At 48.3% G+C, this 17,810-nt stretch overlaps 1 protein-coding gene across 1 annotated transcript in view; it reads left to right on the top strand.

Annotated features, from left to right (window-relative positions):
- CACNA1H (calcium voltage-gated channel subunit alpha1 H) overlaps window positions 1-17,810 on the top strand; it is a 256,884-nt gene that overhangs the window by 235,831 nt on the left and 3,243 nt on the right. The window contains exons 29-34 of the mRNA XM_075165481.1: window positions 4,816-4,894; window positions 6,996-7,117; window positions 7,622-7,942; window positions 9,703-9,855; window positions 14,006-14,189; window positions 17,292-17,470. Coding sequence (XP_075021582.1) covers window positions 4,816-4,894; window positions 6,996-7,117; window positions 7,622-7,942; window positions 9,703-9,855; window positions 14,006-14,189; window positions 17,292-17,470 — 1,038 coding nt within the window. The remainder of the gene's footprint in view (window positions 1-4,815; window positions 4,895-6,995; window positions 7,118-7,621; window positions 7,943-9,702; window positions 9,856-14,005; window positions 14,190-17,291; window positions 17,471-17,810) is intronic.

The following is a 17,810-nucleotide window of genomic DNA, read 5'->3' as shown; positions in this document are numbered from 1 at the left end:
AACTCTTCCTGGTGCTATAATTTCTGTGCTTATCTCAACTTCAGCTCTTGAAGAGGTTTTTTGGCATTGTGTAACAGCAGTTATGGGACATAAACAATAGCCGCCTTTTGCCAGACGCTGAAAACCCACAGTGATTGTGAAGCTCAGAGAGCAAGAATAGAAATGTCTTACCAGCAAGCATTGCAGATGAGACAGATTCTGGAAGATAGGCAAGTGTGTGCTATGCTGCACACTGGAAAGAAGTGCAGAGATTTGAGTAGTGAAGCAGATATCATTATGTAAAGAAACACCCATTCTGCTGGCTGTTAGCACTGGTCTCCATGGGGCTGAGTAGATAGACAGAAAGGGGAGCTCATTCAGCTAGTGGCCTTGTGGTTGCACCAGTGAGATGACTTTAGCCTCCAAGGCTGTCTCTTTGGCCCTTTCCACTAGTCCTGGAATTCACACAGATGGCCTCTCTTTTCCAAGCAGACAAATGTGTCCATTTTCTCTTGGGTCTAGTGCATAAATTAGTCTGTGTTTTCCTGCTGCCAGGCTTGTTGCTTTGGCTGGAGAGTGCTGGAAGGAAGATGAGGAGGACTCATGTCCTTGGAAAGGATTGGCAGGGGCTTAGTTTTATGAGAAATATTGCTCTTGACAGGCATCCCAGGGAGCTGTGTGCATTGCCTGCATGGACAACTGAAATGCCAAGGTGTGGGCCAGTGATGCAGAAATAATTGATGTCAGAGCAGGAAGAGGCACAGGAGGAACTGTCGTGTGCTTCAGCCAGCCATTGCAGGAGTGGGGCAGCAGAAGACATGTATTTCATCAATGCCTCTCCCAGAACAGGAGAGTAGAGGCCAGCAGGATCTAGAGGGATTTGGGTAGGATCACACAGCTGACAGTGCAACAGACAAGTGATGGTGCTCAGGTGGCCGGTGGCCTGTTGTACAGGATCGGTGCAACGCATTTGCATATCAAGCTAACATGGCATAGTTGCTTTGCCTCCCAGAGCCTGCAGATATGGGCTTTTTACTTACTGGCATAGGTCAGAGGTTGAACTCTGACGGGACATGCAGTGGTGCTTAGCTACTGCGGTCTCACTTAGGGGGAGACAAAAAACTAATAGCAGTGATGGCTGCAAGAGCTAAAGCAGAGACAGCCTCCCCAGGCCGTGCAGGGGCAGAGGGAGAAGGGTTTTGCTGGGTGTGTGGAGAGGAGGGTCGCTTTCTTTGCCACTGAGCAGGGTTATTCCAGGGCTTTTGCAACGGTGGATCACAGATCCAGCTGGGAGGCACCGTGGTGAAGGGTGGTATGGAGGACTCTGCCTCTCTCCCCACAGCATCCCTCTGTCCCAGGCACACAGACACTTTTGCCAGCAGTATATGCCAGCCAGGATGCCAGAAAGTGAAGGTCCAGGAGGAATCACGGATTCTCACCAGTGTCTTCATCTTCTCTTGTGGCATCTCTGAGGTACTTTAGGGCACCAAGAACATCTTCAAGATGTTCTTCATCTCTGCTTCACTCCCTACAGGCCACAGCCTCCCCTCAACACTGGAGCCACAGCAGATGATGGATAGCCCCTGGCTGCCAGAGAGAGGGGTTATCTGTAGTTTTCTCTGCCCAGCCAAAGGCACCAGCCCAAGTCAGGGAGCATTTGATAGATAAACAGAGCATGGGCTGACCTGTTCAGTGCTGCTAGAGCAGAACCACTTCTCAGAGCCTGCCTGGGTGACTGGCTGCCAAAGCTGAGGTTGCTGACCGGAGCTGGATGTCTGTCCCTGATGCGGAGTCCAGCACAGGCATCCCAGCCTTTGGCTGCTGGAGAAAAGTGCCTGGATGTGCTCCTGCCCCTGCCCGTTCCTCCCGGCAACATGATTCATGCACGATCTTTTTCTTGTCTGGTCTTAGTAGTGCTTTGGAGACATTAATTACCTCTCCGCAAGGGTACTTCAAATGGGTACGTTGAGTTACAGGAGAGGAATGACTCACTCAAGGTCACAGACACACATCCAGTCTGCCTTCTCTGCTACTCAGCAGCTGCTGGCTGACCTCACTGCCTTCACCTCAGCCCATCTCTGAGAACATGCCTTGGGTCCTTCTCTGTGCTCAGGCCTTGGTGAAGACCATGGGCTGAAGAGGACCTTCCTTTCCTTTCCTGAGGGACGTGTACCAGAGAGCCATGGGCTAGCACTGACAAAATATTAAATCTGGCACTGACTTGTACTGATTCAGTACAGCCAGAAGCTACACAAATAGACCAAACGGTTTTGCTGAAGCACCTAAGCAAGAGGTGAGCCATTTCGCTCAGCCACATTCTCTTGAGCATCAGGTGTTTGTGGGCTGCTGAGAAACTCATGCCTTCTCCAACCTCACGAGCCACCAACTGCCTGCACGTATCCATGTGGATGCTACATCTGCAGGGGGTGGTCAGGGCAGCAGGTTGTTCTTGTGCACATGGGGAGCAACCTGCTTCTTAGCTGACACTCCAGAGCAGCTCTGGATGTCTAGAAACACGTTGGGATGGAGTTTAACAGTAAAAGTCGTGCTGTCACCCATCCCAGGATCTTTGACTTGCTGCTGTCTCCTACATCTCTCTTTCATGTAGCCACGTTTCCACATCAATCAGACATTCAGTCACTTCCCAAGAGATCCTGTGCATCAGCTGAGCTTTGGAACTGCCCATGTGTCTGCTCTCAGCCAAGGGCAAATGCAACCTTAGACACCAGCAAACACCACATTAGCAAACATGCTTCTGTTAGCGTTTTTAGAGTACATCTATGGCTGGGATGCCTTGAGCCTATAGATCAAACCCATGAGTGTAAACAGGTCTTTGAAGGACTAGTTATGAGACATGTTGGTTCAGTAATGTAATTAGTCACGATCTTAAATACAGAATCTTTTACAAATGCACAGTAGATAGTAGGCAAATTGTTTATGAGCAAATGTCAACTCATAACATGCTTTGTATGTTGAGAGAGAGAAAATAGTTTTGACTGATAACCTGGTAATAACTTTGATGTTAGTCTAAATTCTTTGGAATTTCATCAATGCCAGAAGTTTGCAGGCTGATTTATTAGGCATTAAAATAACAGTAAAATATTCACCTTATAGGCTTCTTTGAAAAAATTCCAAGACCCTCTTCTGCAGTACTACATCAGGCTTTAATTTACACTCAACCTAGAAAACTTGCTTATTGCTTTTATTTTCCTTCTCTTTAATTATTTGCTTATTTGCCTCCCTGGCAGCATGTGTGTGCATTTGCATGTGTGCCTGTTTTCCTGTGTTTTCTAATTTGCAGTCATTTTGCAGGCTGCCTTCTAGTGTCTTACAAACCACCAGTGGTCCATGAGTTAGGAAACACAATTCCAGAAGACAGTACATGCAGATGAAATAATCCAGACCAGCCATCCACCTCACTGCATTATCTCTATTATTCCCTGGAGTATGGTAATAATGTTAGTGGAATTGCAAAGCTCTATGTGTAGTAGCCAGTTTAGGCTTCATAGCAATTACAGTCTCCACTGGGTGATTTGACTATTCCCTTTCTTTAATACAAAAAAAACCTACTTCGTAAGTGATAGCTGTGTTAATTTTATTGTAACAGGTATCATGCTGATAACCTTTCTAATGAAATTAAGCAGCACGGTCAAAATACCCAGGCACACTGTGGCTCTGCTGCCTCAGAGAAGAAAGCTCTCTCAAACTGTAGAGTTTGCTAGAAAATACCTTGGAGATCATGGATCCCTCGGCCTGACTACCTGAATCACCACCTAGTTCATTTTTATTTAGAGATAAAATGATGCTTGTGACACCATGTCTAATTGGAGAACTCGATCACTCTATCTCTGTTACAAGCCGATAGACACAAGGCATTTAAAAGTGGCAGGAAAGGTAAATGTGACGGAGTTAGTTGCAGGTAAAATGCAATGGTGGTTACTCTACCCTTCGTGTTCTCTGCCTGAGTCACAAAAAAATCTGCTCTTTGAGAGGTTTTAAAGGCTTAGACCCCATGTAGTGGTTGACTCCAGTGCAGATAACTGTATTGCCATTGTTATTAAGAATCTTTGTGTTCCCTTTAGCATCATTGCACTTCTATTCCCATGCCCTTCAGCCAGATTGCAGTGCATGTTAATACCTAATCGTAGCACACCACGCCGTGTTTGAACTGCAAGGTGCCTGCGTTTAAGTGATGGCATATGGAATAAGGCTTTTCTTTTGAGATACTGAAAGCTAAAATTCAGGTAGTTGTTGTTGAGAAATATCTGTAAAGTGGCAAGGCTAGGAGAGCTTTATATCTTCCTGGAGCATATGTTCCTTTTCTGAAAGCCCTCCAGGCCAGCGAAACCTTTGAAAACCAGGCAATTCCTCTTGTGGCTTGAGACGTGTCTTGTTCATGTCACTGTCTTGAAACCCTCAGCCTTCATGCTCGGAGTCTCAAACCTGGCAAACAGAAGGGAAAGGCCCTTAAAACTCAAACTAGAGCAGCAGGTCGCTTAAACTAACTCTGTACTAAAGTGCAGGGCTAAGTACTGCTGAAGCTACAGCTACTACAGATGAAGGTAGCATCCCGGGTAAGTGGAAGGGCGATGGAGAGGCACCAGCCACAGAGACTGCTTTGCACGTGGGAGCATCTGCTCTTTCCCCAACACAGGAGACTTCTTTGGGTCTGATAAAGCAGAACCGTGAAAGGAGACCAGGGTGTTGGAAGCCGGAGGAGATGATGATTAGCCTCTGGCCACCAGTCCCTCTTTTGCTTGTGTTGAAAATGTGATGGAGCAATTTAATTCGTGACCTCAACTTGCCTGACCCTTGTTCTGCTTTCTCCTTGTGTAGGTAGGGAACCTTGGCCTACTTTTTATGCTCCTGTTTTTTATCTATGCTGCCCTGGGAGTGGAACTGTTTGGCAAGCTGGGTGAGTAATGTGCCTGACAATTTATTTCATCCGGTTGATGTTTATTTGGTATCTAGCTGTTTCCTTTCTTCTCTCTGTCATTCTTGGGCCTTCCTTAGCTTCACAGCTCACAGGCTGAAGATTAAAGTTTTCTCTTGATCTCAGGGTCACAGATGACACATAAGGATGTAATACAGAACCCGTCTAACATGCACACACACATTTAGAGATTTGTCCGACACCACCCTTGGCTGTAGAGGAACTATTTACTGTTTAAATATAATTGACCAGCATGGATATGTTCAGAAAGATGGAAGTTTGCTACTTAAGACAGATCATGAGTCTGTAAAGCTGGATGGTAGTCAGATTCGTGCTGGAGAGATGCCACCATAAACACGTCCCTCCTCAGAGCTTCCACCACACTCCATTAGTTTTCTGTGCTTGGCTGACGTTGCTTTTCCAGCTACCTTGTCTGTCCGTTGTTCTTTTCAGCATCACCTTCCCCTTTCTACATAAATCAGGAAGCATCCACTGGTTCCTGATAGTCCAGCATCATTTATTCCTCCAGCTTGAGGATACTGCAGAGCTGATCATGAATGTGTCCACCACTAAAAAGAAAATCAGGTGGAGTCAGAGAGAAAACACTATAGCCCTACCTTGCCCAGCTTAGCCAGGCCAAAGCAGTCACTGCCTTCAAACACGCTGTTCGAAGGAGATGTGTCTGCCTTCTCAGTGTTTGCATCCCAACTAGGGCTTCAAGAGCATCAGAAGGGCCCTTCCTCCGCGGTGATTTTATGGGTGTCATTAATCCCCTTTATGAGTCCAGGCCTCTGTTCAGATTACAAATGCCTGAGAGCAGAATATTTCTTTCAACCAAAGACAAATTATTTTCAGTCTCCCACAAATTCTGGAAAAAATGAAATACCGTAATATTTATATTACATATCTAGTTATATAGGTATGTATTTGTTCAGCCACAAAGGTGAAAAATGTCTTATTCATAGAGGCACCTTCTGCTGCTCTGAATCCCTTTTGTGTTTCCACGCACGCACCTTGCCAATGCCAACCCCCAGGTAACCACAGCGTGTGGTCAGAGACTGGGAAAGCCCTGATCTTGTCTGGGGCAAACTGCAGGCAGTCAGCACACCGCTTCCCATCCTGATTTTACTGGGAAATACTTTCACTTCTTTTTCCCCATTACTGCTAGTCCATGTCAGCCACAAGAACTTGCTTGCTCTCCAAGACTGATCATTTGTGGGGTTTTTTTCTATTTGATTTTCTAGTTTTCCTTCCTATTTGCCTCTGAAATAAATACCTAATAGTGAAATGCTCTTGCAAGAGGCATTGCTGCCTGTCCTAATGAATATTTAATGAGCCTGTGTTTTGTGAAAAGAGGGACATTTCATATGTTCAATTTACATTCATTAGTATATTAATTCTCAGGGGAAAACCTGTCAAATTGCTCCAGTTTATCTCAGTGAAATATCCTTCATGATAGATGCGCCCTGTAAAAAATAATCGAGACAAGGATGTAATCAAGAGGATAACAGACAAAGGATACTGTGGAGCAGTATTTGTTGAGACACCCCAGCAAGTCTGGTTGTTTCCACCTTCTTGTAGATCTCTTTGTGTTGGCTCTGCCTGTTGGGGTAAAGTCAAGACAATCACAGAAATGTTGGTGGAAGAGGCCTCTGGAGGCCCCCAACCAGCCTCCCACTTGAAGCCCCATCAGTAACTCAGAGTAGCTGTGGCTTTGTCCATCCAAATCTTGAAAACTTCCAACCACAGAGCTCCGCTACCTCTCTGGTGACCTGTCCCAGGACTGTTGGGCTCTCCAGTTGAAAACAACTTTCCTAATGTCCAACCTGGACCTCCTAAGCCACAGTATGTGGCTGTTCATTCTATCATCTGCCTCCACTAAAAAAGAGTTTGGCTACATGATTTCTGCAGCTGCCCTTCAGTAGTTGCAGGCCACCGTGAGATCACCAGTTAGCGGTCCTCCCTGATGCCGTGTATCAGCGTGACATATCTCAGGGTCTCAGCGCCAGGTTTGGGGGGCTGCTCTGAATAAATACTGGCAAACATGGCTTCACTGACGTGCTTCTGCTTCTCTCTCCTGCAGACTGCAGTGAAGAAAATCCTTGTGAAGGTCTGAGCCGGCACGCGACTTTCACCAACTTTGGCATGGCCTTTCTCACCCTCTTCAGGGTGTCAACGGGGGACAACTGGAATGGTATCATGAAGGTGTGCGCAATCTCTGTCTGGGTACTTTCTTCTCTCTGTAGGTATATAGATACAGATTTCAAACAAATATAGGCAACTCTTGTGTGAAAAAAAAAAGGTTTCCTTTCCTTTTGAAACATTAAAATTAATTTCCCATTTAAAGGCCAAGTGTATTTTCAAGGGATAATTTGTCCTAAGTCTCGCCCAGCCCAAAACTTCATTCTTTTTAACATATATAAAATACTTCAGGAAAATTATGCCAGTTCTTGTGGCTGAGAGGAGTAACCATGTACTCTGTGCCCTGTGCTTTAGGATGTAACACAATCCGCCTCTTTGTAGATGATGTAATTCATGGCGTCCATATTTTCTTCTATTGATTTTAGTTGTACCTACAAGCTATTGTGCCTGGGATATGTAATTACATGCTTCTCAGTCCTCAGCAGATTATCTTTGATGTTTCTGTATTTGGAGCCCAAGCAGAGCCCCAGCCCTTATTAATCCCTCACCTCTCCCCCTCTGTTGCAGGACACTCTCCGGGAATGCACTCGGGAAGACAAGCACTGCCTCAGTTACCTGCCCGTTATCTCCCCTGTCTACTTCGTCACCTTCGTCCTCATCGCACAGTTCGTCCTAGTCAACGTAGTGGTGGCAGTGCTGATGAAGCACTTGGAGGAGAGCAACAAGGAGGCCAAGGAGGATGCTGAGATGGATGCTGAGATCGAGTTGGAGATGTCCAGAGGAGCAACCACCTCGGCCACCAGTGGGAGCAGGGGAGGTGCAGTGGCCCCAGAGAGCAGGGCACCCTACAGAAGTCAGGAGAGCATGAAGTCAGAGTCAGCGGTGCAGGTGAAGTAATAGTTCACAAAAAGCATCTGCTTTTCTTGTGCTCAGGGTAGGGAGGGGATGGTTCTCACCAGTCACTGCTGTCTGATCATCAGGCAGTCAGATCCCGAGCGACACAGAGCCAAAGAGGCAGGAGACAAGGCAGCGTGGGAGGAATGCAGCTTTCCCGGGTCCCCATACGACAGAGATGTCACCGCCACCTCCACATCTTGAGTCATCTCAGGAGGGCTCCCTGAGGTGGAGGGTGGAAGGCTGCTTGAAACTCATTCTCCAGGGCTAATGCTGTGCTGACCATTGTTCTGAGGGAGGGCTGAAAGTCCATCTCTTGCCATTTCCAGTTCATTCAAAGGTTGTGAATTCTAAATTCAGAAGCCTAATAGTCACAGGTCCTGTCCTGCTCTCCCATCCAACGCATCGGTCCCTGTCATTTTAGCATGGGCAGCAGCACCAAGGAGCAATCTCATAAAGCCCTGGGAATGCTGGCGCTGTCAGCCCTGACACAGGCAGCAAAGGATGGCGTAAATTCCCTTCACACAGACACAGAAATACTGCTCAGGTTCTTTTTAATCCCAGTTTGGGATTTCCAGAGGGGCCTCAAGCAAATCGTAGTGCGCAGCTCAGGAGGGCACATCTGGCACTGGTGTAAGATGCAGCTTGCCACTGGCTCGTGCTCTGCTTAGGGCACGGCTGACTCGGACCTGGGAATTGTCAGAGCCCCTCAGCAAGAAGCTGGAGGTTCCTGGGTTGATTTTCCAGACACTGCCTGCTCTCTGATTTCTATTAGTCCTCTAGAAAAATAGGGCAATCAGAAGTCGGGGGGGAAGGAGGGGCATGAGATAATTGTCTCATCGCATGTCAGTAGTGTATGATTAAGAGTGAACACAGAATTGCTTTGTCACCATGATCGCAAGTAAATCTACTGCAAAATCAATGGGGGCTTTGAGATTAAATTACATTAAATTAGATTTTTGTAAAATTTATCAGACTGTATTAAGTCAAGTAAAAAGAAATTTAGTTACACAGCAATGGGGAATTTGCTATTTGATTGTAGTTTCTAATAGACATTTCTACAGGAAAATGCACCATAAACACCCAGGTTGCTTTTCTGACTGGGGGAAGAGAGGGCACATATTTTCACATAGGCTGTGATTGCAAACTGAGTTCATTCTCCTTGGGTTTTCCTCATTTTCCAATACCTCCTGAGTACATCAGGAGCCATGCCGAGCCTCCTCTTAGCCCTAGAAAACCCGAATAGTGAGAGGTGATGCTCCCCAGGGGGAGAACAGCGTGAGCAGGGAGCTGGCCACAGATTTCCCGCGGCGGATGAGATTGCTCGAATGCAGGTGAAGACTTGCAAGCCAGGGCTCCCCCTCCCCGTGCGGTTCTGAGGCCAAGGCACCGCGGCGGGGCTGGGTTGTGGCGATGCCCTCACTCACCTCTCACAGACACCCAGGCTGTGCTGGGCAGGTGTGGATGGCTGGCAGCTCGGTGCCGCGCTCCCTGATAGCTGCACCGAAGAGGTTAAATACGTAGAGGTCTGTATGACTAATCCTGCCACTGACAGTGGCATGGGCACCCTGGAAGGTGTTGCAAGACACTTTGTATTTTCTTGCCATTTGTGCCAGTTTTTGCAGCCCACATTTCCTTTTCTTTTCCTTCCTGGATGAATGGGGCAACTAGGAAATACCACAGGGCAAACGTGTTCGAGCATTAAGACCCAGCCTTGCTCTGCTACTGATGCTTTTTATCTCCCCAATTTGAAGGAGGCGCTGAGCTGTGAGAATGTGTCTTTAGCCATCCCAGACTCAGACACGCTGGAGGGGGCAGAGGCTCCCATGATGGAAATCCCGTCCTTCCGCTCTGTTTCCCACCATGTCCTGACACCTTCCCACAAAACCCCAGGCCACGAGGCTGAGGTGAATGACGTCGCGCCGTTGCTTCTGCGTTGTGGCATTGTGCTTTGGTGCTGTGCAGCTAGCGGTGGTGTCTGAATTGTCCTCAACCTGTCACTTCACAGCCACAACAGTCGTTTCCATCCTCTGTCCTTCGTACTGCCTTTGCATGTGCAGGGGCTGGGCAAAGAACATGTCCCAGCCGACTCTGCCAGGGACACGAATGAAACACTCTTTTTAGCTAAAAAAAGTCTCACATTTGATGTGCGATGTGATGTGTGAGCAGTCTGTCTTCAAATGGTGTATTGAGAGCTGGAGGCAGGCAAAGTCCTTTGTGAAGAAAACACAGCCCAGTTTGGTTTTCTTACTGTTACTATAAGAACCTGTTTATGATACAGTATTGAGGGAACAAAGGCACAAGTAGATCAACACGTTAAGCTTTCAGCAAGCACCGGAGCTGTGGATTCAGGAGATGTTCTGGGGAGATCACCCAGCAGACCAGAAGGGCTGTAGCCCCCCTCTGCTCAGTCCCTCCCGATTGCACCATGAACGGGTGCCCGGGTCACATCACGTAACGATATTGCAGGGTTTGCCCTGCTGCAGCACAGGGCCCTCCTCGGGGTGAACGAGCTCCAGGTGGGCACAAGAACCTGCGAGCCACAGTCAGTGATGAAGATGCACATGCTGCAGCGGGGAACACATCAGAGAACTTCCAGTGGCCACCCAGAATTAATCTGCTTCAGACTTGGGCCATTTTCCCCTTTATTACCTGACCTCTGTCATGACTATCAAAGCACCTTCTAGTAGCAAGTATCTCGCAGCATCTCCAAGCAAATTCTGGGCTTAGATGAAGCTCTTGATGACCAAGGGTTTCCCCTGTGCAAGATGAGTGATACGAAGGTACAATCCTCAAGGAAGTTTCCCTTCGTAGCTCTGCAGGGTGTCCATTAGCTTGGCCACTGGAAGCTGCAGAGGCTCAAAGGCAGATCGGGGGGAAGGCATCTTTCAGGGACAGGCAAAATTTGGGACTTTGTAAATGCAACTGCGAGGGGTCCTGGGTTTCTGCTGGCAGAGCTGAGAGTTTGTTACCTCCGCGGGGAACGACAGCACAACCCCAGATGCCACCGGAGTTGGCCTGTGCAGGGATGTCAGCGTTGGCAGGCACAGGCAGGGAGTTACCTCCTGCCCTTGTTGTGCCTCTGCCTTCCCCACCGCAGAGGCTGCGGGAAACGGCTAAGCTCGCTCGCAGTGCTGGAGACACATGCCTTCGGAGAGGGATCAGGAGGAGCCCTTTCTCTGGGAATTTTGCCCACGGCTTCTTTGCAGGTTCCAGGCCTCTGAGAATTTACAGTGTTCCCTCTTCCAGGGTATCCTGCCAGTCACCTTTGCTTACAGAGGATCTTCTGGCCATTTAATCACCCAAGAAGGGTCACATCCTGTGGAGGTACTTGCAGGATTATTTCTTCCTGAGCTCCCTGCGCAGCAGAGCAAAATCAGAGCTCCAACAGACTATCGATTGCCAGGCACAAGACAAAGGAGTTGTGCTCACTGATTAAAGATGCTTAACAGCCTCTGAGCTGCATCACCATGAGCCTCTACAGTCAATTTAATATCTTTCTACTTGGCCTGAGAGGGGTCCCACGGCGAGTAGGCTCCCACCTTGCACATCTCTATCAGGTGCCTGGGATCCTGCCAAGCTCTCAGAGTGCCTGCAGGCAGGGTTCACCATACGCAGTCTCAGCAGCGCAGGTCCTGGTTGGGCTTTCATGGGTTTTGAAGGGGCCACATTGATTTCCAGGGCATGGGATCAGGCTCCCAAGTGCATCAGGCGTTTCCCACCGAAGAGGAGGAGCAGCAGTCCCCATGGTGGTGTGTCTCCAAAGCTTCCTAGCTGTCAGGAGCAGCTCACCGGGTGTGAGCCAGCAAGCTTCCTGTCCATGTTTCATATTTCAGGTACTTATTACAGTGGCTTTGAAGCCATTTGAAATGTGCCCACATCCCTTGGGTCTCAATAGCAGTTGTTTATGTCAAGAGGGGATTTCTGTTCATTTGTCCCAGCCAGAGCAGACAACACAAGATCCTGTAAAGATGAACTGAGATTTAGAATCATAGAATCATAGAATAGTTTGGACTGGAAGGGACCTTTAAAGCTCATCTAGTCCAACCCTCCTGCTGTGGGCAGGGACATCTTCAACCAGATCAGGTTGCTCAGAGCCCCGTCCAACCTGACCTTGAATGTTCCCAGGGATGGGGCATCTACCACCTCTCTGGGCAACCTGTGCCAGGGTTTCACCACCCTCATTGTAAACAATTTCTTCCTTATATCTAGTCTAAATCTACCTTCTTTTAGTTTAAAACCATTCCCCCTTGTCCTGTCGCACCAGGCCCTGCTAAAAAGTTTGTCCCCATCTTTCTTATAAGCCCCTTTAAGTACTGAAAGGCTGCAATAAGGTCTCCCTGAAGCCTTCTCTTCTCCAGGCTGAAAAACCCCAACTCTCTCAGCCTTTCCTCATAGGAGAGGCGGTCCATCCCCCTGAGCATTTTTGTGGCCTTATTTAATAGACAAATACTGTGATCCTTCTGTTAGACTACTGAGAAAGTGGAGCAAGACCTTTTGTTCTCTGTGTGGCAGCGGGGTGTTAACGATTGCCCGCCTGCGTTCAGCTCAGGTGTTGCGATGCTGATAGCTTATTAGCTGTAATGGCCAGAGGCCAACTGGCACAGCCACACTTCTGATGCATTAATATATCAGACGAGAGACCTGGGTTGCACCCGGAGGGCTGCTGGGCAAGGCCGCGGTCGGTGCTGGATGTCAACTACCTGTAAATAATTGCTCCTGAACCCCCCATCTTCTCAGCCAAGCTCAACAGGGTAAAAGCATCAAGTAATTTGTCTCGGGATGTGTCTCTTTAGGGATCTGAGGAAATAAATTTGTAAGCCAGAAATATATGGAAAAGAAACAGATTTAACCAGATCCTTGGTGACCTCCAAACTTTCCAGCGAGGGATCTCAGGCCCAGATTTTGCTAGCATAGAGGGAAAACAGCCCAGCAGAGCAAAGCAAAATACATTTAATTTAAGACATGCAGCTGGGAAAATGTTTTCAATCCGTCACTGGGAGGCTGACGTTAAAGGAAAACCAGAGCGATTAGTCGTACTTTAGATAACGTGGTAAATTGTGATGGGAACGTGTCTAGGACCAAAACCTCGGGGCTGGGAGCCAGGTTGCAGGTCCTGTGCCAAGGGCTCCCGCTCCCCCAACGCTTGGCCAAGTCGTGGCACCACCCCTCACAGCTGCTCCATCAGCACTGCAGAGACATCATTTGAATCCCTAAAGCTTCCTAAGACCCCAGGATAAATTTGCTATAAGGTACCTGAAGTGATAAGGGCCTCCGAGAAGCAGCGAGGTATCAAGTTTAGGGTTTGTGACATGCTCTGTCCAGGCACTTCCAACCAGACCCATTTCACAGTGAGAGCAAACACAGAGAAATCCCTTTTCTACCCCCAGCCAGGCTCCACACCCACGTACGTGCTGCCATGATGTTTTCTCCTTCCCTCTGCCTGCTGCCACGTGGCTGTCTTCTTCTGGGGTCAGTGGTGCCTAAAATGCTCCATGTTGTAGGAGAGAGATCGCAGGGTTTGCAGTGGTGTAAACGTGTATGTTTAAATGTCTGCCTGTATGTGTGTTTTGAGGAGGTAATACATGAATTTCCAGAAACGCTTGGTACCCTCGGTCAGCATGGCCCAGGACTGGCCAATTTTGCCCATCTGTCCCAGAGTAGCTTTGAGGAGAAGGGCATCACCACCCAGGCCGGGCTGAAAGCATCCCTGGGAAATTCAGAGCAGAACAGTGTGAGAAATGCTGGCTTTCTCCTGTGTTTAGAGGGTGGGCCCCATTTTCCTGGACCTTACTTCTTCTCTACCGTATCCAAGAGTCAGCTTAGTGGTGGGTCATTGATGCCTCATTTTACTCCAGCCGCAACTTGAGCTCTTCACTCAGCTAGCACGGCATAGCTTTGGTATCCCGTTGCAGTCACCAGGGCTGCGGACTCTCTGTAAGATGCCAAGAGGAACATCTGCACAAGGTTTTAAAACAAAAAGCAGACAAGAAGAAGATTGCTCTAAATTCACCACCATGCTGAATGACCCCGTCTCCCTGTCTCCTTGCTTTGCAGGGCGGCGCAGCCTCTCTGAGGCCACAGGACTCTCAAAACCTGCTGACGGTCCGCAAGATCTCCGTTTCCCGTATGCACTCCTTGCCCAACGACAGCTACATGTTCCGGCCGGTGATGCCAGCGAAAGCCCCTTTCCCCCTCCACGAGGTGGAGATGGAAACGTACCCCTGCAAATCCCAAAGAGGTACTGCTCGCAGAGTTTCCCTTCCTCCTCCTAGCCAAAACCATGGGGCAGCAGGTACGCGTGGTGGTTAGATGGGGGGTAAGCCACCCGCGCCGAACGTGGGCTGAGCCAGGGCTTGCTTGCTTCCATTTGGTACCGTCAGCAGGACTGCAGTTTCCCACGCGCTGCACAATTTTGTGTTTTTATCCCGTCACTGCATTTTCTCAGGAGAAAGCTGGCGTCTTGGGTGTTTGACTGGGGAGAAGCCAGGCTCCCAAGCAATGTCGGAGGCATAGAGGACAGGCTGTTAGCTGAGGAAAAGGGTACGAGCTGCACATTTCTTCTGAAGTGATCAGCCCTGACATCATGACTACAAATCAATAAAATCAACATGAATAAAAGCCGGAGTCGGTATTACTTCCTGACAGAGCTCCTTTACAGCTGTTGTTTCAGGCAGTCTTCAGTCTCAGAGCAGTATCTTTTTAGCACGGTACATTGAGTTCAGAGATGCAGGAGTTTCTTTGGGAGCATAAAGATTAGAAACCACTCTCCAGTGCCTCCCTGGCCTGGCCTTATAATGAATCTTGTGGAGAGACCCCGCAGCCAGGGAATCACGAGCTACAGAGAGCCTTTGAGTGTACATTTACCCAACTGCATCCAAATACATTTCCCCTAAATGCCTTTCTATATCTTTTGTTGTGCGAGTTGATTTGAAGGGGAAATCGATACGAAAGAAAATATCTGCCTCCCTAAAAGCACATGTGCTTCTTGAGTGGCTCCCAAGAACTTACCAAGCTGGTTTCCTTTGTTGAAACATGGTTTGAAATGCCAGAACTGCTTGGACAGATGAGTAGTGGGTTTGCAAACGCTGGTGGGGCTGGCAAGATCTGCTCTGATTTCCTTGGGTGAAGTAACTCTATATTTGTTCAAACTCTCTGGATACCGGTTAATGTTCTCTACTCAGTATTTATTATTATTCCACCTGCAAATTCTTTGCTAAGCAAAGAAAACAGAGGTTGAGTTTCATGGCTGGACTACTGGGGATGGTTTTCATCTCTGTAGTGGGTGTAAATCAGGTTTTATACCAGTATAAAACTGCTGTGATATTGGCAGGGGTGGGTAGAACTGACCAAGAATTTTCTCAGGTTTCCCAAATTTTTCTCCAAGAGCACTTGAGCAATGGATATGACAGAGGCTTACTTTTTACCTGGTCTGGTAGATGCATCCAGCCAGCATCACCCAGCGCTGTGCTGCTTCTGAGCTGACCAAACTCTGATTTAAGTCAGCGCCATAAGTTAGGTGCAAGTAAAACTGAGCACATAGCGAGACTCACATTAGCATTTGTGCTTTTATGGACTTTTCAATGTCACTTCAGGATGTCTGGTCTTCTCCCAATACTTTGGTGACTACACACTGTGAGATGTGTATTGTGTATTGACCAGGTCTTGTGTTATTTTGGTCTTAGATGCAGTTTCCTGATTTACAAGAAAAAACAAAAGAAAAACATACAAATCCACAGATATTCAGTGTTCCTGAGTATGCAGTTTAGAGGGGTTTTGGGTTTCCTATACGAGAGCTAGATGGAAAGTTTCCAACAGAAGGAAATTCCAGCTAAGGATGGGGAGGAGAGCATAGGGTTTTGATTTTATGACCATGTTTGTGACAGATTTTATGACAAAGTTTTTCTGGACCATAAAAAACATTTCATAAAGCCTGGATTAGCACGTGAACAGTACAGACTCACACTGAAACTGGGCTGTAGGGGAGCCCAAAAAAGAAATAGGGAGAAATGGGGCAGGTTGGGGGGTGGGAAGCTCGCTGCTCTGCTCTTTCTGTGGTGTTCTGGAGAAAAGCTCCAAAAGAAAAATGATTAAACACTAACTTTTCTTTCTTCCCAACAACAAATCTCTTTCTGAAATGCAACTGCAGTCTGTCTGGATGGCTTTTGTCATAGGTTCAAGTTCCCTGACCTCTGGGCGAGATCTCTTGAAGTGATGGATAGCTGTGTTTTTAACATGGAGCAGCAATGTAGAAACAGACGTTGGGTTTCAAGCTAATGAGGACAATAAATCCTGCAGCCAAAAAAATAAAAAAGCAAAAGATCTTTCAAACAATACAGAACTGCAGTAAAGCAGCACCACGAAGGGGCTGGGGAGGAGGGATTGCCTATAGACTCAGCCAGGAGACTGGGAGCCTTCAGGAAGAGAGCAATTCCTGCCTGATACATGAGCTCAGGGACTGTCAAAGCATTTGAAATGGTCTCCATGCTGCTGGTCGGACCATGTTCAGCCAAGATCTGCCTCGTGAACAGACGGCGGTGGTAGTGTTTGAGCTGTAGTGAATGGGAAAACTGCCCTGTGCCTGCCAGCGGTGTCTCATCCCGGAGAAGTCGGTGGCAGGGTGCCCGCTGGCTGTACGAGGCTGTAGGTTGGACCTGTAAGTCGAGCTCTGGAGGCTCCGAGGGAGCTGAGCAGTGCTGCTCTTGCCTCCATGTGGCAGAGCAGTGTAAGGTTGCAAGCCCATCCCTGGCAGCACTGCAAAGAGAACCCAGGCATCCTGACTCAGAGGATCCGGCACAGCCACCAGACTTCCCCGATCCACGTTCTCCAAACAGGCAACATCCTTTTACAAATCCACCCAAACCAATGCTACCAGGAAAGCGGCAATGGCAGGGTTTCAAATGCAACCCCACCTCCTGCCCTTCGGTTGCTGCCGTGTGGTCCTGGTGGCCGCCAGCCACCCCGAGTGTTGCAGCAGCTGCAAGAGAAGATTCCTGTTACCTGGAACTGAAAATAGAGGCTGTGAGCGTAAGGTTTTTAACAGGCGATATATATATTGTAATGCTGCTGAATTGCAGAGGAGAGTTCATCTGTAACCTCCCTGCCTCGAATTCAAAGATATGGCCTAGTATTCAAAGCAGGAGACAGGACAAGGGACACCTGGTTTTTAATCCTGGCACTGCCCAAGGCTTATGCTGAGGCTTGGGATTTCAGCCAGACTAGACTTTTCCTTTCCCCTCCTGCGTTTAGTCCCCTCCTGGAGTCTGTGGGCACCCGTTCTGCCTCAAACCTTCACAGCCCCCACGCCAGCGGTGGTGGTCACTGCTCGCTCTCTGTTTCCTAGGGTCCATCACCTCCATCCGCTCCCAGCCCGTGGGAACGTGTTCCTCTCTGAGAGTCCCAGCGGAGTCCCTGCAGCTGGCAGTCCGTTCTCCCAACCAGGAAGGCCGTCACCGCTGGAAGATCCTTCCCCCCCACATCACGCCGCGATCTCCTACTCTCAACAAGCTGCTGTGCAGACAGGTGAGAGGCCAAGAGCCTGCAGAGGTAAACTCCTTCGTAGCCACCCAGATCCCTCCCTTCTTTTCTAGTCCCCTCTTGGGTTTCTTTTCTTGGAGCTGAGAGTAGAATTCCCCTTTTTAGAACAAAGCGTTTCTGGTGCCATAAATTTTAATATATTCCAGTCTCAGCAAGTGACATACAGGGGAAGGCCCTTTTTACCTACTTCCATCTTTGTGGATGTACTATGGTATGAAAGAATAGCTAAAGCATAGAGAGAAGACGCCCAATTCCGTTTTACCAGTGGGAAGCCTGCAGTCAGCCCTGCACCGTGTCTAGACAGGTTGCACTGACTCAGGTTTCG

The sequence above is a fragment of the Calonectris borealis genome, chromosome 16 (assembly GCF_964195595.1).
Source record: "Calonectris borealis chromosome 16, bCalBor7.hap1.2, whole genome shotgun sequence".
Taxonomy (NCBI): Eukaryota; Metazoa; Chordata; class Aves; order Procellariiformes; family Procellariidae; genus Calonectris; species Calonectris borealis.
This window is presented reverse-complemented; position numbering and strand designations above follow the sequence as displayed.